Here is a 23,847-nt window from a genome sequence, read left to right as displayed (position 1 = left end):
CAACGACGGGAAACCTACAGATAAAACAACTAACGTGGTTTATAAAGAGATTTTCAACGAATTGTGATCGTTGGATATTCATGTATTTCAATTTGTCGTCGTAATCTAATATATTCAGTTGTCTTTTACCGTGTATAAAATCAAAATATTTAATGTCAGCGGTATTAATAAAGAAATTTTCTTTTACCAAACCGCGAAGCTCACAGGTTCCTAAACTAGTTGAAATAAATAAATGAAAAACGTGCTTTCTTATAAAATAGAAGGGTAAACCATAATATTAAATGATTTTGATGTATTGACTTGTATATAATGATTCATAAATTAACTCTCCTTTTTATTTATTATTGAAAATTAGCCTACATGCATTCCCATGTTGACATGTCTATTTGGTACACAAGTATCTAACCAACGCTTAGATACAATTATACCCAAACTTTTCTGATTCACCCCAACATTCCCCACTTGTCAAACTAGTGTTGGGTAGTTTTCGGATATTAAACGGACCTCCTAGAAAGTAATTTTAATATGACCGACTTTTTCTTTTGCAATCACTTTGCTACAGCACCCGTTGCTCTAGCTAATTGTTTGGTTTACAAGTAGTTAAGTCCAATAGTCATTCGATAAAATATGACACCTGACTGGTGAAACCGTATAATGCACTTTGAACATAATGTTTTAACGATTTAATGAAAACAAAAGTAAGTGGGATAGACGGTTACAAAACCTCTTCAGTTACAAATGTTCAGTTATTCCAGGATACATGCCCTTTAACCCAATAAAAAAACGTACAAATTTTTATACAGCTCTTATATGTTTCCATTAAACCATCACTAGTGCTCTAGTGGTGGCCACGGGTATTTAAGTTCCACTTATGGTGGGCCCGGGTGAGTTTTCCCCTCAAGGTCTCAAGTTCGAGTTTTGGTGATAGGGGTTTCTCATTGAGGGGTTTAAATTGGGGATCTATTGTGCGAGGGGGCTCTCTAGCGCGGACCCGGTTAAGACAACGTATGCTAGACCTCCCGACATTCGCGAATAATTCACACCTTTCAAAAAAAATATGTTTCCATTAATTACAAAAAAAAAATTAGAAAACTGAATGAATAGAAGAATTTAAAACTTAATACAATTGACACATCACATTGGGTTTTTAGAAAGTTTTCCGCTTACTTAAAACTAAGAGGGGATGCCACCTACTACGGAAAGACCCGTTTTTGCAACAGTTGCTTCTTCTATGCAAGACGAAGACTTAGAAAGTTCAAAGAAGTTTTGATCCAATATATAATTATCCTTTACTATTTTCAAAACCGGTGTGTTGTTAAAAAAATGAATTCTTTCGTAAAATTGAGATTCTTTGTTGTAGTTCCGGTACTTGCTCGAAAAAAAGGCAAAAGATTTAATTTTTATAGATTGGCCCATTGGGCCTAAATGGGTCAGATTGTCTATTGATCCGTCTTGGGTCACATAAATGGAACTATAACATCCGATTTAATGCATACGTACATACATACATAACGTAGATATGCCTCATTATATCTTACATACATATACATACATAGGAAATTATTGTAATGGGCTTGGGCTAAAACAAACAATCAATCAAAACTGATATGTACACTTTTCTCAGAATCCCATATGTAATTTTTTTTTTAAAAAGCCCTTATTTTTTTTGTTTAATAAATGTAAAAAAAAAAGAACCAAAGATGTATGCTAGAATTTTTTCTAAATAGAAAAGGTAAAGATCCTATAACTTCAATTTTCTACCACTTGCTGCTCATTTCTATAATAAGAAACCAAAAGAACTAAGACTAAAAAGTCAAAAGTCAACCTCATTTTCTTGCCTAAAAAAGTCAGCAGCATCTCTAATCTCTATTATTCGGGTTGCATTTGCTGCTCCAGTACTCCAAACATCTATGCTCTGGATCGAGAGCCTCAATCGCCTGAAACAACGTTAATTAACAACAATTAACAACAATATAGTGAAATAACACAAGTTTTGTTATTATTTTTGAAAACTAATTATTCATTTAAAGCCTCCAAAATGTGGACATATAAGTGTATCAAAAAAAAAAAACATATACCTTCATAATGGGGGGAGAAGATAACCCAAACATTTCAAGCCCATTAATGCTATGTAGAGGCTTTAAGGCCCGATTAGCCAGCTTTGCGATTTCTTGATTAAGCCTGTGCAGCACAAGTTTCCAACATTTTTCTGCTGACACGTCCACAAAGCTCTCATCGGGAAATTCTTCCAAGAAAACCTGAAATTTTAGTATAAAACAATAGAGATGTTAATGAGCGGTAAATCATACAATGAATCTGATAATTACTAAAAAATATACTTAATGGTTAATTAATTTGTTGATTTTTGCATCGATTAAAAGACGCAAAAGGAAGAGACATAAATGACATCGAGCCCATACCTTAAATAGAGGTCCAATAAGCCCGGCATCATGAATTTCTGCTATGTAGCTACTCATCACCGAAGGGTTCAGATAACTGTAATATTTTACTCGGCTTCGGTATCCTGCAAACGTTCACAAGAGTCACAAACTACGGAAAAAAAAAAGAAAGAAAAATAGTTTAAACAGGTCCTGATGTTGTATAACACCTTAAAATCATTTTACTTGGTAGTTCCAATCATTTTAAAATATAGTAATTATTATAATTATATTCAGCAAAAAAAGATTCAGGTCAACCCGACCCATAAAGTACGTTATCCAACCCATGAATGTTACCACATCTACCTAATTTAAAAAAAAAAACAAAAAAAAAAAAACAGATTAAGAAGCCACAACACCTTTTGGGAATATCGCCTGCTTATTGCACCAAAGTTTTCCGAAAGCTATAGATCCAATGTTTAAAAGTTCAGCAGAAAACCCGTTAAGATTCAAATCTTTAGAGCATTCGAGTCCCAGAGAAGGTTCTTCTTTGGGATGAACAGCTGCAATTTCTATTTGTTGATCACGTGACAAACTGCAAGCTTCTTCTTTCTTTTGCTCAAAAACTGACGTTTCTTGATCAAATTCTAAAACTTTTGTTGCCCAATTTTTAATAGCATCTGATTGTCCTTCCAGTGCATCAATCATCATGGTTAATTCATCGAAAGTATACCGGAGATAGACAGAAAGTTGGTCTGAGTCGCATGAACACAAACGATGCACATGTTTTAGACATGAAAATCGATCAGGAGAACACTTGCAACTGGCTGCAGACATGTGCAGATCATAGAAACATAAAAAGCATTCTTTCTCATTCGTTGTATCGAAATCGTTATCCATTTTTTGGAACTGAAAACCGGTTTCGAGATTCTCAACTCTTTCTAACTCCATCTTAACTCTTGCCTGTTATATTAGATAAAAAAAATTAGCTTACAGATAAATGTCAAAAGTTGCTCCAATGTGTGTTTCAAATGGATAAAAACTCCTAAATTTAGAGTAAAATGTCATTTTCGTCCTTGAGGTTTGGCCAGTATTGCGACTCTTGTCCAAAGGTTTGTTTTTTCGCATCTGGATCCAAAAGGTTTGAAATCTTGCCATTTTCATCCAACTCGTTAAATCCATCCATTTTTCTCCGTTAAGTCAGGGGTATTTTCGTCTTTTTTATTTAGCAAGGGTATTTTGAATACTTGTACATAAAGTGGAAAAGACTGAATTGCCCTCTAAGTTAACAAAAAAGCCGAAAATACCCCTGACTTAACGGAGAAAAATGGATGGAGTTAACGAGCCGGATGAAAAATAGCAAGATTTCAAACCTTATAGATCCAGATGCGGAAAAACAAACCTTTGGACGAAAGTCGCAAAACTGGCCAAACCTCCGGGATGAAAATGGCATTTAATCTACTATTATTTCATAATATAAAATTATTATTGAAACAATATAATTTTGGACAAAAGGTGTTGCGGGTCAACGCAACCACACCTCTTCAACTCTACAAAACACAGCTAGATACGGGAATTGATAGTCACTCTACCTTAACAGCATTGGTAAGTATTCCATCCTTCCCACAAACACGTTTCCATCTTAAATTCTTGGGATTCTGTTTATTTAAATCCGAAAGCTCCGAAAGAGCCATGATAGCTTCACGGGATGATGCTAGTAGCAACTTGTCATGTGATATAGATGTCTTGCGTCGTTGCTGACTGTACAGCTCGACTGCAACTTGCCCATGTTGTAGCCAATTAACGGGCGCCACATTGACCGCCTCCGCACAGTTGAAACCACAATTGAACCCTGCATGGTATGCCCTTGGAAACGTAACAATAAATTCTCCGGAATGCTGAGATGCGCGATACACAGGCACTCCTTCAGATTTTAGAACCGTAGGGGACAGCTGAGTAACCTGTCGGAACACGCGCAACTTGTGTTAAACTAAACTAAATAAAATGAACAAAACGTTCAACATGATTTTATTTAAAAAAGAGTAAAATGCCATTTTCGTCCCTGAGATTTGGCCACTTTGGCGACTTTCGTCCAAACGTTTGTTTTTCCGCATTTGGATCCAAAAGGTTTGAAATCTTGCCATTTTCATCCACCTTGTTAACTTCATCCATCTTCCCAGTTAAACGAGGGGCATTTTCGTCTTTTTAGACAGTTTTTATTAAAAGAAAAAAACACTATAAGAAATAAAGATTCATCTTTGTTGACTTTATCCCCACCCAAACCCTTTAATCATCACAAAAAAAATGTCAAAAAAGACAAAAATACCCCTGACTTAACGTTAAAAAATGGATGGAGTTAACGAGTTGGATGAAAGATTTTAAACCTTTTGTATCTAGATGCGGAAAAACAAACCTTTGGACCAGGGCCAGCCCTGAGAATTCGTGTACCCTGTTCGAGCTCGAAAAAACGTGCCCTTAGGCCTTAACGAAATTGGGTATTGGGAGGTCTAAACCTAATGACAATCGGCTAATAACAAATCTAAACCTTAAAAATAGTTTTGTAAGTGGGCCTATGTTGGTGTTTGTATGGGTATACCCTATTAATTTATTTTTTTTACATATACATATCAAATTTTTTTTAAAAACGTGACTGATAGATTCTAAGAAAAATAGCAGGCAAAGGCAAAATATACTTGAATTGAAAGGATAAGGCCCGATTCGAGAGGGGCTATGTCTCCGATTACAGAACTGAGTCTGGGAATTAAAAACATAAGAATGAAAATAACAAAAATGACAAAGCCTGCTACTTATAGAATCTGTAAAACATAATTAACTAACTGCTCCTAAAAAGAAGCTTGAAAACTGCTTATCCACTCCTTCTGTTTTTCCACCAGAGAATGGGTCAAACAAGTAGTTCAAAAGTGAACTAAATTGAGCTTTTTCAGCTGATGTCTTGACCCGGTTCTTCCGTCGTGAGTAGACTAGGGGATATGTATCAGTGACCTTCGAAATATCGGGCCCTGGCCGGTGGTCCACCCCGCCCACCCTCAGGGTCGGCCATGCTTTGGACGAAATCGCAAAAGTGGCCAAACCCAGGGACGAAAATGACATTTTACTCTTTAAAATACATTATTATTATAACAATACAATTCTAGTAGTTTATTTAGCATGATAAACAGAATTAACAGATTTGGACAAAAAATGATTCGGGTCAACCCAATCCGACCTAATCCATTTTGACCCGATACCCAACAGATAACAAGGGCAAAACAAAGGATTCTTTGCTTACAAGTTGATGGAGTAAATCTGGTTGTTCCTTGAATAAATCAGGTAGATGCTTCTTCATTGCGTTTTCCAATGCGGTAGCGTGGCTTCCTGGTACCCCGTACCATATTTTCGGATCGCCCCAATGCATATAGTTAACCGAATAAAGGTGATGATCTTCAACATGCTTTTTAATAGACCGATAAAAACACAAGTCAGTAATCACACTAAAAGAAACATATAATTTAAAGTTGAGTAAAATGCCATTTTCGTCCCTCAGGTTTGTCCAGTTTTGCGATTTTCGTCCCAAGGTTTGTTTTTCCGCATCTGGATCCCAAAGGTTTGAAATCTTGCCATTTTCGTCTGGCTTGTTAACCTCCATCCATTTTCTCCATTAAGACAGGGGTATTTCTGTATTTTTTGCCAACTTAAAGGGCAATTCAGTCTTTTTCACTTTATGTAAAAAGATTGAATACCCTTGAAAAAGACCGAATTGCCCTCTAAGTTAACAAAAAAGACGGAAATACCCCTGATTTAACGGAGAAAAACGGATGAAGTTAACGAGCTGGATAAAAATGGCAAGATTTAAACCTTTTGGATCCAGATACGGAAAAACAAACCTTTGGACGAAAGTCGCAAAACTGGTCAAACCTCAAGGACGAAAATGGCATTTTACTAAAAAGTTTTAAAAACTTGTAGATTACCCAACAGAACGAAGAGAAGCACATGCCAACGTATAACCATGGCACTAAAACCCCCGAGATATCGCATCCTTCGAAAGATAACACGGACCCCGGCAGGCGCGAGAAATTATTTAAATTCCAACCGGATTTTACATATTTATTTATTTCATTATCTTCAACGGATACAGTTTTCGGGAAACCACTCTCGAATTCACCTGTTTCCAAATCAGCTCCATAATATACCTCGACTTCATCTGTCGGCTGTTCAATTATCCTCCAATACTCACCCTCGATTTCATCAATCGTGGGTCCCGATCCCTGTTTTTCTTCATCCCCATCGTTCATCCCGAAATAATGCTCCTTGAATTTATTAGCAAAATCTTGAAATTCCTCAAAGGTGAAGTCCGATCCAGACCGAAAGCCGAATTTGTCGTCTTTGTCAGAAGAAGCATTCGACTCTGAATTCATTCTTCTTGCTCCGCTCTTTGTAGACGTTCTTTTACGTTTTCGCCCTTTCCGTTTCTTCATTGGCTCCCTATTTTGAAGCAAGTCAACTTGTTGAATTCTTGTCGAAATTTTAGCTTCTTGCCAAAATCGTTCCTCCCTTAAAGGGCAGGGTGGTTTCCACGAAGTAGGAGGCACAATTCTACATATACCGTAAGGTTCCGCCATCGGTCGTATTTTTAATAGATAACCAAGCGTATCTTCGAACTCCTAAAAAACGAATGATTTGATTAAAAAACAAAAAGGGTATATTTTAATTTCCTTAAAGATTCATTAATTATAATATTTACTTCGACAGTTGGATAAAAAACTGGAGCTTCATCCACATCAGGCTTACAAGCTTCGGAGGGATCCCATCTAGCTGTTATCTGCATTGATACAAAAATATGTATATATAAGGTAAAACGTATTTCATGTTTTGAAGACCGAAAGAAATTGAACATAGAGAGCATTAATACAATGTGTCGATGCATCCGTTTGAATTATATCGTGTAACCATGATTTTTTACCTTTTGATTTCGAGGGCTTCCTGAGGATTCGAGATTCTGATCATCCGATTTCGGAGCGTTCTTTGAAGATCGATCCTACAAAATAATAAACAAATAAGATGCAAAAAAAGAAGGGAAAAATATACGAACACCAAATTATTCTAAAAATTGTATCTTTTTTAGTTGTCGGTGACAAACAACATAAGATCATAGAACAAAAAAAAAAACATTAGTATGTAAAGAAAATGAACAAACCTTCTTTCGCTTCTCAGGAGAAATTTGTGGTCCAAGGCCCATTTCAGAGAGTTGATATCGAGATGAGCTTCTACGCGTGAGGATCCGTTTAATCTCCACCGGCTCACATTCGCTAACTACTTCTTCATTCATCATAGTTTCCATGAGATAAAACTGGATCAGATTATTATGTTCCTAAGAGAGAAAAAAGATCAAATATACATAAATAGCATACAGAAGAATAATTATAAACGAGCAAATCTCAACGTCACTTATGATTCCTTTCCTTTCCTCTATCGAAATTTATATAATAAGTTTAATGATGAAAAGTATGTATAAATAGAAAATCTTTTAAGGGGGGTCACGACTAACGTGTTGTGCATGGAATCCAATTGTTACGTATTTTGTACCTCACCAAGTCATATGACCGATTTACCCTAAAAATGTCATAAATCCACAATGCAGTACGCGCTAACATAGCAAAAATAAATATAAAAAATCAAGGGTACGTCCGCCCCAGCATGGACGACAATGGACACGTACACATAACAACACGTTAATAGAACACGTGCAGGTTGCGATAATAAGCTTATACGCACTATAGCTTAAGATATTACTCAGTAATTCAAATGGCAATATATAAAAATTAAATGACACATGAGACAATCGAATCGATGGTACCCGCCTCGGATTTTTAGGAAATTATCAAACGTGTTCATCAAGAAGCCCACAAAACCGTAATGTAAATAGATATGAACCATTTTAATCAAGAATCTCATACCAATTCAGGTGCAGTCAATAATGTTGATTCTAATATTATATATGTATATATATTCAAACACCTACTGTAGCTTCAGATTTTCTCAGGAATTCAAATGGTAATATTAAAATAAATGACACATGAGACGATCAAATCGTACCCGCCTCAGATTATTAGGATATTATCGAACATGTTCATCAAGAAGACCACAAAACCATAATGTAAATAGATATTAACAATGCTAATCAAGAATCTCAAACCAATTCAGATGCAGCCAACAATGATCATTCTAATATATATATTATATATAAATATATATATATATCCAATAAGACAAAACAAAAACATATTTCTGAACCATTGCAGCTTGATGCACAAATACTACTAACTTGAAAAAAAACATAAACATATAAGATCTAATTACTTTGATTGCAATACATCAATAAAGAAAAAGATTAGAACATACACAGATCTACTTCTATATGTCAAAAAAAAAAAAAAAAATGTAAAATTGCATAGAATGAATAGAAAGAACCCTAACCTGATTTATTCTATTAATTGTCAGCAATTGGGAAAATTCCAGATGACATTATGGATTCAGAAAGAAACCCTATTCCCAAATTTATGAAATCTTCAAGGAAAAAAAAATGATGAAATGGGTATAAAATGAAATTGAAAGATTCAACCTAATCAAGACTGACAAAACACCAAACACCAATGAATTAAAATTAACCTAAAAGGATAAACAAATACCCAGAAAAAGAATTCATTTATTATAAAATAAAATAATCATTTGTGAATCAAGAAAAAGATGATGTGAATTTTGGATAATCATCCTAAAAATCTCTACTTTCCCCCAAGAAAATCGTTAATTCCGCAAACAATGAAAAAAAAAAAAGATTTGTAAAAGTTTAAAAAAAAAAAAGAAAAAAAAAAGATTCGAAATTTATAAAGAAAAAAAATGTAAGGAGTGAGATAGGCGAGTATTATTCTGAAAACAATAGCGGTTTCATGTGTTTAGGGTTAAATAGAAGAAACATGTGTATTGAAATTGGAATCCAAATTGGTGAAGAAGAATGAAGCCGAGAGGGTGTTTTTAACTGAAATTGTTGAAACCAACGAGTGAAAGAAAGAGGAATCAATTTGGATTTATATATCTTCCTGCATTGTGCAGCAAGGAATAGGGGGTCCAGTGATGATCACCACCGTTCAAAACCGCCTTGATATATATTCATAGTTTTATATTTATTTTTATTATTTTATGACCCAAAATATATTGTTGCATTTATGTTCTATGATTATTTTCTTTTTATTTATACCGGTAAAAATGTTTATTATATTAAATATGAAATGATTACTGTACCTAAGCATCTCCAAACTAGTACTAGTACAATATTTACTTTTTCAGAAATTATGAATTGGTATCTTTGGTAACGGTATACCATATAGAGATGAGTGTTTTATAACAATTATAGGCATCGTACGGATGCTGTACTGAACCAATACAGTACCAATATATTCGGTACAGTATTCAATGCACATGTTTTCATAATTTCAGTATCTGTATTTTTGGTAACGATACAGTCCCGATTGGATTCCTAATTGTACCCTAATGTTCAAAAACAAACAAAATATATCAAACTTCTAGACACCTTCCGTTTGTTTCTTATTCTTCATTGCCTCCGCCCCAAAACTTATAACGTGTGATGAATCATGCAAAGACACTTATGATAGGTCGACCATGGTGGTTTTTAGAGAATTATGCCTGATGGATGGATGACATATGCATTTGATAGGTTGTCGGAGTATGCGTTGTAATTGGATCTAGACCTATGTTTAACAGGTCGCGTGAGTAGCCCGGATTATATAAACAATTGAACAGACTCACCAACGCATTATCAGATGGCTTTACACACATGTGCATGTTATTGGTTGACGGACCACGCATTGAAACGGGATATAGACCTCTTCTTCATCAAATACACCACGTTTATCACAACTCTTTATTCATTTATTTAATTCAGTAGAAAATTAAGACCAGAAGATTATAAACATATCACACAAGCGGTCATTGGGTTTGATAATTTGTGTATTTGGTTAGAGAAAATCATAAAATAATTATTTTATGGTGTATTGTACCTCATAACAATTTCACACATATGGTCAACTTACTGGAAACCGCTTAAAAGACCAACTGTTATTTCATTATTTACCATATAAAAACAAAAAAAAAAGTACTTTTAAAGATAAGAAAAATGATGAAAGGGAAGTCTAAGAGGATGTTTGATATTTGCTTAAAGGGACTTTTGGTAAAAGGACTTATTGACTTATGTCTTATCCAAAAGGAGCTTTTAAAAAAGTGTTTGGATAAGTTTATGAGGTGAGAAAAGTAAATAAATTGTTTTAAAAAAAGAGTTTGGATGAGCTTATGAGATGCGACAAGATAATATTTCATGAAAAGTTAAAAGGAGTTTAAGAAAGCCAAGTTTTCATAGCTTTTCAAAATAACTTTTCCACCTTATACAAAATAACTTTTCCACCTTCCTAGTTGTGTAATGTAAACTTCTCATTTTACATAGAACTAACATTTTTCTCATACAATTACAACTGTACTTTTTATGTATAATTTACAACGCTCACTTTACATATAACTAACATTTTTAATAGGGATTTTATATTGACAATCCAGCTTTGATATATTTATACTAAACTAGCAAGGTTACCCGCGCGTTGCGTGGTAGACGGTTTGATTTTGCATATTGGAACGTAGATAAGAAACAGACGTAATAATCGCATGCAAATCAAGTTGTAGATAAAAAACGTACATGACGATATGGTCGCATGCATATCAAATCGTAGATAAAAAAAACATATGACTTTATATTCGCATAGCACAAAAAGGTCATGTCGTAGTCTAAAATCTGAGTGAATTGTTTTTATTGTTTAAGGTTTTTTTTTTTTTTTTTTTTTTTTTTTTTTTTTTTTTTTTTTTTTTTTTTTTGCTATTAAGCAATTAAAAATCATTTTTTTAAGTTTCCTTATGATAAAGACCATTTAAGTATTTTTTTTCTATAAAATTAAACTTTATCTTGAAGCAGCGTATTAAATCCCTCACATAATGTAGAAAAGAAAACGATAATTCTTTTCTTGTTATATATACATTAAGTTGATTTTCCGCCCGCGCGTTGCGGCGGGAACCCAATGACTGCAAAACGCGTGTCAGTAACGGTAAGTAGATACCGAATATCAAAACATAAATAAAAATGTCGTGAAAATGATAGTTATTCCGTTCTAAAAAAGCAATTTTAAATAACCTAATATATAATAATAGGACCCGTACGTCCTATACGTTAGAAATTCGGTTGTTTTCAGTTCAGTTATTATGGTGCTAACACGTTAAAATATGGATGAGCGGTACCGATAAAGGCAACGAAAGTACCGATCCAGAAAATCATCGAAATTAGGTACCGGCACCGAAAATGCTCGGTACAATACGGTATGGTATTTGAAGGTAAAAATCAAGAAATACAGGTATGGTGCTAGACCGGTGTCGAACCGAAAGTAACGATTCTGAAAACGCCAAAAGGTGGCTACCAAATTGGTACCGAAAATGATTTGGTATAGTAAATTTGGTACCGATACGATGCCGGATTGATTACAGGATTTGATACGTTTTGCTCATCAATAATTTAAATATTCAAGTTAATTTTATATGCTACAATTCATTCATTACAGAAAAAGACAAAAAATAAAGCAAAATATTGTGTATATAAAACCTCATTCAAACGAAATACAGTTTACTTACTGTGTGTATGAAAAGTAATCTAAACGGTGCAATTACTTGCATTGCTACAGGATATGATGAGCTCGGTACCAACCGGTACCGAAAATGCCGTTACAGAAACCCCCAAAAGTGGGTACCGGTACCGAATATACCTAGTACGGTACCGGTCGGTATTGGTACGGCACCGGTATTTGAGGGTAAAAACCGATGAATGCCAGTGCCGAACCGATACCGAAAATATACCCAGTTTGGTAAATTTAATACCGGTATCAACACCCAATACCATTCATTTAACCATCCATTTAATTCTATTTTTTATTAATGTTCATTCCTTTCTGTTTTTAATATATAGGTAAATATGTTAACCATATATTTTTTATTTATGTAAAACACAAAGTTTTCTGTAAAATATCTGTATTGGAGATTGGTCTCAAAGTTGAAGAAACTAAATTATTTTAAAATACGCTAATGTTAAAATAAAACGTAAGCCGATAGTGGGACTTATCCCAATTGCAATGACACCTACTCTCAACCCACAACCAAACAAACATTAAACCATGGCTTCCTCAACTATCTTTTCCCCAAACCCTAGAACCAGCTACCTTCAATCCCCATAGTCAACCAAAATAGACCAACTAAGAAAACCCCAAAAACCCACCACGCGCTTGAACGGTGGTATTGCCGCCGCAGAACCACCGGCGCCGGCCTCTCCCTATGCATTCTCTCTTTGTCTCTTGGTCTCTTTTTTCAAATAATAAAAGACTTGCGGCATTAGCGTAAATAACATCCTGAATATGCCCAAATAGTATGCTGTTCCTAAGAACTACCTAAATATTTTATATAGTAATAGTAATAATAATAATACTAGGCTAGGGAGCCGCTAGAATGAGAACCACCTCGAATTGTAAGAACCGTGAGAACTACACCCCACGGAGCGCCGTTCGCCGCGATTTTTTTTTTTACAAGTAGATGTGTGCATTATAAACACGGCCGTAAAAAATCACGGCGAACGGCGCTCCGTGGGGTGTACTTTTTTACACCTCAAGTTTGGTAAAAAAAAAAAGAAAAAAGAAAAAAAATTAAAAAACACCAAACTTGAGGTGTAAAAAAGTACACCCCACGGAGCGCCGTTCGCCGTGATTTTTTACGGCCGTATTTATAATGCACACATCTACTTGTAAAAAAAAATCGCGGCGAACGACGCTCCGTGGGGTGTAGTTCTCGCGGTTCTTACAACTCGGGGTGGTTCTCATTCTAGCAGCCCCTACTAGGCTAAACCCCAACTTAATTGTTAAATTTTTCTTTTCATAAATTCTAACACAAATAGTGTTGAATATGTAGCACCAAAAATTTCTTACTAGTTGATACCCACATATAAATAATCTCGTACCCAAAACATCTACCAGTTCATACGCACATATAAATAATCTCGTACCCAAAACATCTATCATTTAATATAGAGTAAATTGCCAAAATCATCCCTGAAGTTTGGTATGTTTGTCATTTTCATCCAAAACAACTTTTTTGTACCATATAGTCCTTCACTTTTGGATTTTTTTTGTCATTTTCATCCAAACGACTTTTTTGCCAAAAATCTTCTCTGAGATTTGAGATTTTTTGCCATTTTCATCCAATTGTTTGATAGAAAAAATAAAGCAAATTATATGTTTGGATGAAAATGGCAAAAACTCCCAAAAGTAAGGGACTATATTGTACAAAAAAAAAATTGTTTTGGATGAAAATGGCAAACACGCCCAAACATTGGGGACGATTTTGGCAATTTACTATTTAATATAACAGTTATAGAAACTATCTTTTCAAATAAGAAACTCAAATATCTTGACTTTCCTTAAAAGTCAAAATTTCTAGAATAGCTAAACAAGAACTTTCGTTTTTACAAAATTGGCCAAGTATGTAGGATGGTGTATACAAAGTCAATCAACAAAACATAATTCAAGTATTTCACGAAAATATTTAGGGTGAGAGGGGCACTCCTCTAAGAGGGGAATGACCTCTCTTGCACACACTCAATCAGCACGCGTCACGTCAACTCCCCCCTTAACTTCCTCCACACCCTCAATTTGATGGCGGCACTCCTCTCATGGGGACTTGTTTTTTTTATTTTTTTTAATTAAGTTGAAAAAATCAAAAAGAAAAAAAAAGGAAAATAACTTGATTGGTTGAAAATCTGGTGGGCCACCCTCTCCCTCTCTCCCTTCATGCGGTAACCTCTCACCGAAATCCATCCCCTCCATGCGGTGAAAGTTGATGGCGGCACCTTCTCCCCGCGCGGTAACCACTCCCCGCCCCTACTCCCCGCAAAACGCCCCCCACACCCTTATAGTAAGATACATCATACATGTGGCGTTTCCAAAGTCATTTGACAAACTAGAGTGCCTACACTTTTATACTTGTATATATTAGGCTATGTGGTATGGTTATGACCTAAATCATCACCACCAACCTCTACGTCAACGCCACATCACTCCACTCTCATCCACCATGCTATATGGTGTGGTCATGACCTAAACTACCATTCACTTTATATTTTTTTATTTTTTTTTGTCTCCTTCATCAAATTCAAGAAAGAGGGCTCGTGGCAATCCATGAACTAAACCACCATCCTCGTACCCCATAGCCTTATCATGTAGCTAAATAAGCACGCATGAATACCATTTATAAATTAGCTTTGATACATAAAGAAAGAAACTCCACTACCCTTTATTACTTATGCTTCTGCCATTAAAAAAACTTATTCTTCATCGTTCCCACCTCAAAACTCATAATGTGTGACGAACCCTGCGAAGACGTTGATGATAGGTAACGATGGTGAGTTTTTACAAGTATGTCCAATTGATGGATGACAAATTCATATGCATGTGATAGGTTGTCGGAACCGGAACCGGATCTAGACCCATGTTCAATAGGTTGCACGTGTAGCACAAATTCTGTAAATAATCGAGTAGACTCACTATCGGATTGTTAGATGATTTGATAAACATGCGCGTGTCATTGGTTAACGGACAACAGATCAAAACAAAATCTAGACCTCTTCTTCATTAAATACACGTCGTTCACCGCAACTCCTTATTTATTTATCTAATTTGATGGAAAAATTTAAGAATAAAAGACTATAACAAATCCAAATATAATAAGTGTTGCAAAAAGCCATAAGGAACACAGATTTAGACATAACTTAAATCCAGTTTATGGACCAACTTTTTACTCGACCATTTAACAGATAAAACATAAAAGTACTTTTAGGCTTTTAGGGTACACAAATATATAAGTTTTACAAAAGGGAAAATAGCCAAAATGGTCAAGTTATGGTCAACTTTTCCAAAATAGCCAAGTCAAACGTCTTGGGGAGACGCAAGAAACATGTTCAAACGTCTTGGCGGCTGACCAATCAAAAGCTGCCACGTGTCCGACAGAAAAGTCAGGCGTCTGGACGTCTTGGCTGAGACGTTTCAGACGGCTTGAGACGTTTCGTTATGGCTGCCCATTTTTCCAGACGGCTTGAGACGTTTCCGGTCGGCTTGAGCCATTTAACTCTCTTTAACCGGCTACATCAGCTCCAACCGGATTTCTTATTTTAACACGTTTGTTGTACGAATTCAAGACGTTTTTGTACGAGTTTAAGACGTTTTTTTAGGAATTTAAGAAGTTTTGCATTTATTTAGACGGATCCCTTATTTAAATACTACAAATTATGAAAAACCGTATTTGAAGTTAAAATCTAAGATTCAAAAAGTTTGTTTTTTAGTAATTATCTCACAACATGAGGGTCAAGTTTGTTGTTTATACTGGGGGGAAGTGAGATGACATTAACGGAAACATTGAGTATGTTACTGATGGCGATTCAAGGAGACGTGGTTTAGAAATTGAAACATATCATTTATATAATAGTTTTTTAAACTATGTTTCTAAGATGTGTGATACTCCAAACATTACACGGTTGTCATACCGGATGTCTACGTTTACTGATCCGATCGATATAATTAATGATCGAGATGTTAGATTTTTTTTTGATTTGGCGATGCAGAATCCTTTTGAATTATATAAATTATATGTTATTCAAGAGTCTGGTGTTGGTTCCTCTGGTTTTTCTTCTTTAAACAACTTCAAAACTCCAGATCTAAATATTTCAGTAAAAGAAAGTGTTGATGTTTTAAACGATGAGTGTCCTATTTTAGAAAATAATTTTGAAAAATCATCCACGTCTAACATCGAATCAGCTTCTATAGTGTTTGAGGCCGGTCATATATTCAATAACAAAGAAGAGATGAAGCTTGAGTTGGGAAAGAAATGTTTGTTAGAGCATTTCGAGTTTAAAGTTGATAGATCATCTAAGACACGGTATGAAGTGTCATGCATGGGTGATGGTTGTGAATGGCGATTTAAGGCATATGCTATTCCTGGTGGTAGTTTATTTTTTGTTAAACATATGAACGATAGACACACCTGTTCGAAGATGCAAACACACCCACATTTCCGTCAGGCTAACCCAAAGGTTTTGGGTCACTTTTTAATGGAACAACTAAAAGACAGTGGTAGGATATATCGAGCGAAAGAGATTGTCAAAGATTTTAGACAAAGGTTCGAGGTTGAGATAGCAAACCTTCAAGCTTGGCGTGGTAAATGCCATGCACTTGAACTTCTACAAGGAACAACCCGAGATTCTTTTGCTGAACTACCAATATACTGTTACAATTTGAAGCTTGCAAATCCTGGAAGCGTTACTCACATCTTGGTTGATGAGCAGAGTCGTTTTGAAATGGTTTTTGTTGCTTTAGGTGCTGCAGTAATTTACACCTTTTCTTTTGTACTTGCTTTTATTTTTTTAAAGTAACATGGGCTTTGATCTTATTTTGCTATCATTAATTTTCAGATTTGTAGCTTTATGTTTAATCTAAGACCGGTCGTTATCATTGACGCGGCACACCTAAAGGGTGAATTTAAAGGGACGTTGTTTTTAGCAGTGGGCATGGATGGAAATAATCAGATTTTACCAATTGCTTATGGCATTGGAAAATCAGAGGATGGTGAATCTTGGACATGGTTTCTCTCAAAGCTTAGAGACTGTGTTGGTGAAATAGCAGATATGGCGATCATTTCGGATAGGGTGAATTCTATACATGTAGGTGTTAGAAACGTGTTTCCACGTGTTTACCACGGGTTGTGTTGTCGTCATTTAATGATGAATTTACGTTTGCCGTCGTCTAAAAAAAGAGTACGAGGCACTATGGTGGAAGAGATGTAAATCTTATCGGATGTCTGACTTTAACGAGTCATTCAATGCTTTGTGTCTTGCCGTTCCTAGAATACGCCAGGTTTTAATAAATATTGGGTTTGGTAGATGGGCAAGAGCTCATTGTCCCGGCAATCGATACCACTATATGACATCTAATAGTGCGGAGTCTATTAACTCTTTGTCTAGATTCTCGCGTAAGATGCCGATAACGCAACTTATCGAATTCTTCCGCGAGTCTGTACAAAAATGGTTTTATGACCGTCGACTGCAGGGCATGCAGGAGAGCCATTCAATGACTCAGTGGGCACAAAAGAAAATTTTAAAGAAAATTGAAGGGTCTAGAACCTGGACTGTTGCAGGCATCCGGGTAAACAGTTTTGTTATTGAAGACGGTGGGAAAAGGGGTGTAGTTGATTTTTTGAATCGTTCGTGCAGCTGCCGTGTCTGGCAAGTTTCTGGTCTACCTTGTGGGCATGTGATTGCTGTTTCAAGATTTTTGGGTGAACCTAACTGCAGTCATTATGCATTCTCGTGTTATTCAAACGAAGTATACAAAAAAACGTATGAAGAATCGATTAATCCTCAGCCTCATAAGTCTGAATGGGTGATACCAGAAGGCCTTGGCAGTGTATTACCCCCGCATATTACAAAACGTCAATCTGGTCGTCCAAAAGAAAACACCCGAATCTTGTCTCGTGGGGAAGAACCCGTTCAGGTATATTGTTCGCGGTGTCGAACATACGGCCATGTTCGTGACGTTTGTTTAGATCCAATGCCATCACAGATTCATTCACGTAAATCATCAGGCAAAGGAAAAGGGAAAGAGATAGAAACCCAGAGTCCTACGGATGACATTTGTCCATCTTATAATTTAGCAGAATTTTAATAATAGCTTAGTTTTTTTATGTTTTAATTAGGAAAATCATGTAACAAATTCTCGTAACCGCAATAGTAATTAGTACTTTTAATTTATATAAGAATTAAATTTTACAATGCGTACGTCCAGCCTTCAAAAATTAGTTGGTGTGTAGTGCCCGACGTAGAGTTCATCAGCCATGTAGCGTCTATATCTGACACAAGCATCCTGCATGCTTACTTCGTTCCATGTCAATGAACGGTTGTAAACTAGATTTTCCATTAGCATACATATGATAACACCTGAGTTTCGGCCAATATGAGCTCCGTGGTCAGGCCACACAATATCCCCGCAATACTCTAAGGCTTCTACACTATCTATCCACGAGTGTTGCCAGTACGATATACGGCCCAGAAACCATACGAATGGAGATTCAAATTCTAAAAGAATTTATATATTTTCCTGTGTATGAAAAATCCTTCTCTGCAATTACTTAGGTTACAGTTATCGGGAAAATAAGCATATATTTTAAGCGAACGCATATTTATTTTTAGAAGTAACCAGTGGTTTTCGTTGTGCGCTACGGGCATGTAAATCTGCAAAAAATTTGAAACGTAAATAAGCCCCGGAAAAGGTATTATTCGTTGGTTGGAGTGTGAGAGTGAAATGTCGGTGTAAAAAAAATCAATATTTTTTTATAAAACATAAAATATAAAAATTGCTAATTTCTTTAAACAGAAAGTTTATTTTTAAATTTATTAAATTACGTAGAAGTCTATTATTTCGTTGTCAAATGTTAGTGTAAAAAAAGTAAAGGTCTGCAAATTTATAAAAAGTGTACATTCCGAATAAGCATATTTCACAACGTACCGTATCAACGTCCCAAAAGGGAGGAAAAAATTCTTTTGAACCGTCTCCATATCCGTAGGCCTCTCTATTTTGTTTTATTATCATGTTAAAAAAAGTAGGTGGGACTACTGTCCACCGATAATCATTTGACGACATCGCCCTTAACAGTCTGTGAAGCTCCCGTTGATACATTAGCTTGTTACACCATGTATTGATATGCTGAGAAAAATATGGTAAACGTTTGACAAAAAAAAACACTATCATTAAGAGGAAAGGTATTTCGAAGTACCGTTTCCTGAATAAATCCGTTTCCACAAAATCCAAGTAATCCGCCCCACCATTCTTTTCCGAGAGGTGTTTTACCCATGTAGGTTGAGTAGAAAGTTGGAGTATCACCGTCATAGTAAAACTCTAGAATATTTGGCGACCAATGTTCAAACCGATCATTTTCGTTTATCCAAATGGTGTGTTGCACGGAATGAGGAATGTTTGAGTAAGACATCCGGTGTGGCATTATTGACATAGTGAGGGCACACATATATATACACACATGTTCACAATAAATATAATATATAATATATAATATTTAAATATAATATTCGAAACATATATACAAATAATATATATAATGAATTCTGTTTTATAAAATATAAATTAATACAAATCATTGAATACATTCAATGTCGTCCTCTTCTATCTCGTCGACTGATTGTTTAGGAATAAGCGAGTTGTAGAAAAGTATTGACATATGGCGCCTCATCCTTGTAGCCGTTATGCTTGTGTCTTCACCATCATTTAGTGGTTTTTTGTTAATCAACCGTTCTAGAAATATACAAACCCAAACCCCACAGTCCCCTAATGGTCCTGACTGCTGTGGCACGTCATCTGCATATACTATTTGAAACGGATACTTTAACGGTAAAGGTTTGTTGTCATAGTAACCATGCATATGAAGCCAATGGTCAAAAACAAAATTTATAAAACAAACCACTTCCGTTCTTCCTTTTTCCAATTGTTGCATGCCCATCAAGCTACAAAAAAAAACGAGCATTGATTAAAAGTCATACCTTTTGAGAGACCGTTAAGTAAAACTATTAAATAATCAGCTACAAAAAACCAGCGTTTATAAATTTTTACCTGTCGTAAATAGTGAGGGTCTGGTTAACCAGGTTGAAAACTCCTAAAAACCAGTGAATTGATGGTATAAATAACGGTACATACACCTCGTTAACGCTAAATATCGGAGGAAAAGGCTCGACAACCCCGTTGAGTAACCTTCAAACTTATGATCCAAAGTTTGACAATGCATCTGGAAATACGGGGGTAAAATGGACCAACGGTCGGATGGATTTCTTGAATGATACATGTATAGCATCCATCCAAAAAGGTGCTGTTATAAGGTTGGACAATTTTAGGGAAAGTTTATAGGAAAATTTAGTATATTTAGTATTAACAAAATAATTTATACTGCTTACTTCATCGCTTAACCAGCCAGTCCCGTCAGTGCCTAGTAATGCCGCCCAGAAATCAGGACCAACATAGCCGCCTGCTGTGAGGGTTAGTTGTCTATCGCCGCTAGTTGGTGCCCAATTTTTTATCTTTTTGAATAAATTATCTTCATTATTTGCTATCCTTTTTGCTTCCGCTTGAGGTTTCTATAAACTACAAACGGTGATAGCATAGCCTTGGCGGGCTTCATAAGCCTTTCAGACCGCCTCAGTTTCATCATCTCCGGGTCCTCATTCTACAATAACATTAATTTAAGAGGTAAATTAACAAAACGTAGATGGATAACTAAAATAAACATTTACGCAGCCCAAACTTACGGCTTCTTCCGTAACATTTTCGGGATTTGAAGACACATGATACACATCCTTATCGAAGTTAAAATAGGAATCAGCTGCCGCCTACAAATTTTTAAAAAATGTTAGATACATTTTTAAATAAATTTATTTTATAGATTTTTATAACAAAATAAACGGGATTTTTGGATGAATACATTATCATCTTCTTTTTGCGATTGTTCCATCGGTGTTCGTATGTGGTTTGGAGTATTAACCGGAGCCATACGAAAAGTTTGCAACAACTCCGACTTGAGCATGTCAGTCAACGCCCGGTTGTTTGAGAACATCATTGACTGAAATTTAGAGACAAGCTGCTCTTCAGAATAAAATCCTGATGAAAACTGACTGGGATCAGCATCCCGTTGCAAGTCAGCCGTGTTTAACGGAATATCATGCGTCTGAACCGGTATTTCAGGTGCAAAATCCGTGCGTTTGAGGCACCTGAACCGGTACTTCATCATCGCCGAACAAGTCGGCAATGAAGTCCTTCACTGGCTGGCCGCAGTTTTGACTCGGGTCGATTGGATGTTGCATTTGTAAGATTAAATATATTATGTTTAATATTTAATCTAGTAGCCATTATAATCATTTACATAATATAGATCAAAATATATAATAACCTATTAAATAATTAGTTGGTAATTGTTGATGGACCATATTACCCTTATTAACTAATTAGGTTTCCTCCTGGGTGCTTATATAAGGAGACTAATGTAGAGGTTAAAGGGTTACACAGTTACACAATTAGACATACCCTATAATCATAACATCATCATCATCATCGACCTCTTCTCCTAACCGAATCCCCTATTCGGTTTAATCATCACCATCATCAGTCAACATCCTAAGGAGGAACCAGATCACACTGACAACTATGTCGAACTCGATGTCATCTTCTCTGACTGGATTCTCCACTGCACTATCTGCTGTAACAGGTATGTTTTCATGTTTTCCTCTTATGTTTAAACAGAACCGATCAAGATGTGGTATCAGAGCATATGTTGATTAGTCGGTTCCGTTTTTGTATCCATAAATCTGGAATAAAACTGGAAAACAGGATTTGAAAACCCTAAATAAATTTCGGTTTTTCATCCGAGAACCCATCTCGGATCATATGTTTTCATCAAATATTACTGTTCCAAAATCATAATGTTCAAGAATTAATTAAATGATTGATAAATTAACAAATTTCGGATATAGGGCTAAGGTTAAATTTTTAGGGTTCATCATGTTCTTAGTTAAAATTCGAAATTTCCTTTATGTTTGGAATATGATTTGAATTGTCGAATGTTTTTCCTAATTTTGATCTATTTTGTCTAATGAGAATTTTCGAAATCTGTTAAAAGGATAAACATATTATGATTTTCGAAATTTTCTGATAAAATTAGATCAATGTTAAAACAGGAAACTCTATCACAATTCCTAAGATTTCAAATTTTCAGTTATGATTTCACATTAACAGCTGTAACAGCTTGCAGAACACATTACGGATGATCATTACGGATGATCATTTCGGACCTCATTTCGGACTAAGCATTCATTACGGATCAGCATCTGCCTGATCATTACAGACCATCACGGATCATTTCGGACTAACCATTTCGGACTAAGCATTAACCATTTCGGGTGATTCCAAGACATATTTCATCCGGAATCATTCGTCTCAGACATATCCGAAATGCATCCGAAATCACCCGAAATCATCCGACTTACGCGCCTTGAACACATCCGAGATCATTCGAAATCATCCATTTTGGATAATCCGAAATCATGAGTGTTCATAAAATATGGCAGTTAATGTGAACCAAAAATTTGGCTATTAAATAATTGGTTTTGTAATTACTTAGTTAATTAATTAGAATCAGATAATGTTTTACAAAACCAAAAATGGCTTAACTTGCATTAGTTTTGATGTATCATTTCTGGCCAAAGCTGACTTGATACATCTACTTATCGTTCAAGTATTACGAAAGCTATGTTGAGTGTGCATCATAAACATGAATGTCTTAATATCTGGCCAAAGCTGATTTAATTCCTTCATAGATGGCATACTTAACAAGTGTATAACTAAAGTGATTGTCTCAATTTCTGGCCAAAGCTGATTTGTTACAATCATTTTGCACACATGCTTAAATGATTACACTTCTGGCCAAAGCTGATTTGTCTTCATTTAAGTAGAATTTTTAACTAAGTCTATTATTTTGATGTTAGTAATAGACAATATCACAGCTTCATAATGTAAAATGGTCATTATTTATGCCTGCCTTAGTTTAACGTGCCCTTAGATCACATTAGAACTTCTTCCTTAGTATCATAACTTGCTCATCTTATTTCCACTATCAGCGCCCAATTGCGGGATTCCACCTTTGACTTGTGATAACTTTTCTACATGGAAGGATGCTCTCATGCTTACTCTTGGGCTGCTGGATTTCGATTATGCCTTAAGAGAGAATAAGCCAGCGGACCTTACTACTCAAAGCACTGCTGCTGAGCAGTTGACTCATGAAAAGTGGACTAGGTGTAACCGCATGTCTCTCATGTTTATGAAGCAGTCCATCAGCAATGCAATCAGAGGAGCTATTCCTGATTCTGAAGATGCTAAAACCTACCTGGCTTTTGTGGAGGCGCAGTTCAAGGGGACGTCTAAAGCACATGCTAGTACTCTTATTCTCAAGCTGGTGATGACTAAGTATGATGGGAGGAGCGGCATTCGCGAGCACATCATGATGACGAATGACATGGCCAATAAGCTGAAGGAGCAGGAAATGGAAATCAGTGATGGTTTTCTCGTTCATTTCATCATTACTTCGCTTCCTTCGTCCTTTGAAGCATTCAAGATCAATTACAACACTCAGAAGGACAAATGGACGATGAGTGAGCTGGTCGCCATGTGCGTACAGGAGGAAGAGCGTATGAGGATGGATTGCACTACCGATGTTGCTAACTTCA

General features: G+C 35.7%; 2 protein-coding genes across 2 annotated transcripts; one reads left to right on the top strand and one right to left on the bottom strand.

Annotated features, from left to right (window-relative positions):
- Positions 1-1,744: 1,744 nt before the first annotated feature.
- LOC110937218 (probable lysine-specific demethylase JMJ14) lies at positions 1,745-9,499 on the bottom strand. Its single transcript, XM_022179608.2, has 11 exons — positions 8,853-9,499; positions 7,573-7,746; positions 7,339-7,413; positions 7,120-7,197; positions 6,347-7,039; positions 5,668-5,829; positions 3,971-4,339; positions 2,798-3,341; positions 2,421-2,524; positions 2,079-2,258; positions 1,745-1,937 (listed from the first exon to the last, which is right to left on the bottom strand). Exons 2-11 carry the CDS (start codon positions 7,714-7,716, stop codon positions 1,860-1,862), a joined length of 2,427 nt encoding a protein of 808 aa, XP_022035300.1. The 5' UTR covers positions 7,717-7,746; positions 8,853-9,499; the 3' UTR covers positions 1,745-1,859.
- Positions 9,500-17,368: 7,869 nt separating this feature from the next.
- LOC110933874 lies at positions 17,369-18,235 on the top strand. The gene has a single exon (XM_022177077.1). It carries the CDS (start codon positions 17,369-17,371, stop codon positions 18,233-18,235), a length of 867 nt encoding a protein of 288 aa, XP_022032769.1.
- Positions 18,236-23,847: the final 5,612 nt, after the last annotated feature.

This window comes from Helianthus annuus, chromosome 4 (assembly GCF_002127325.2).
Source record: "Helianthus annuus cultivar XRQ/B chromosome 4, HanXRQr2.0-SUNRISE, whole genome shotgun sequence".
Taxonomy (NCBI): Eukaryota; Viridiplantae; Streptophyta; class Magnoliopsida; order Asterales; family Asteraceae; genus Helianthus; species Helianthus annuus.
The sequence above is the reverse complement of the archived record's forward strand: the minus strand, read 5'-3'. Positions and strand labels throughout refer to the sequence as shown.

Excerpts from the sequence above, each read along its gene's own strand:
- LOC110937218 (XM_022179608.2), bottom strand. The coding sequence starts at position 7,716 with ATGGAAACTATGATGAATGAAGAAGTAGTTAGCGAATGTGAGCCGGTG. Across the intron at positions 7,040-7,119 it reads TTTTTTATCCAACTGTCGAA|GAGTTCGAAGATACGCTTGG; the intron begins GTAAATATTATA and ends TTCGTTTTTTAG. Across the intron at positions 2,259-2,420 it reads TTATTGGACCTCTATTTAAG|GTTTTCTTGGAAGAATTTCC; the intron begins GTATGGGCTCGA and ends CTAAAATTTCAG.
- LOC110933874 (XM_022177077.1), top strand. The coding sequence starts at position 17,369 with ATGTCTGACTTTAACGAGTCATTCAATGCTTTGTGTCTTGCCGTTCCT.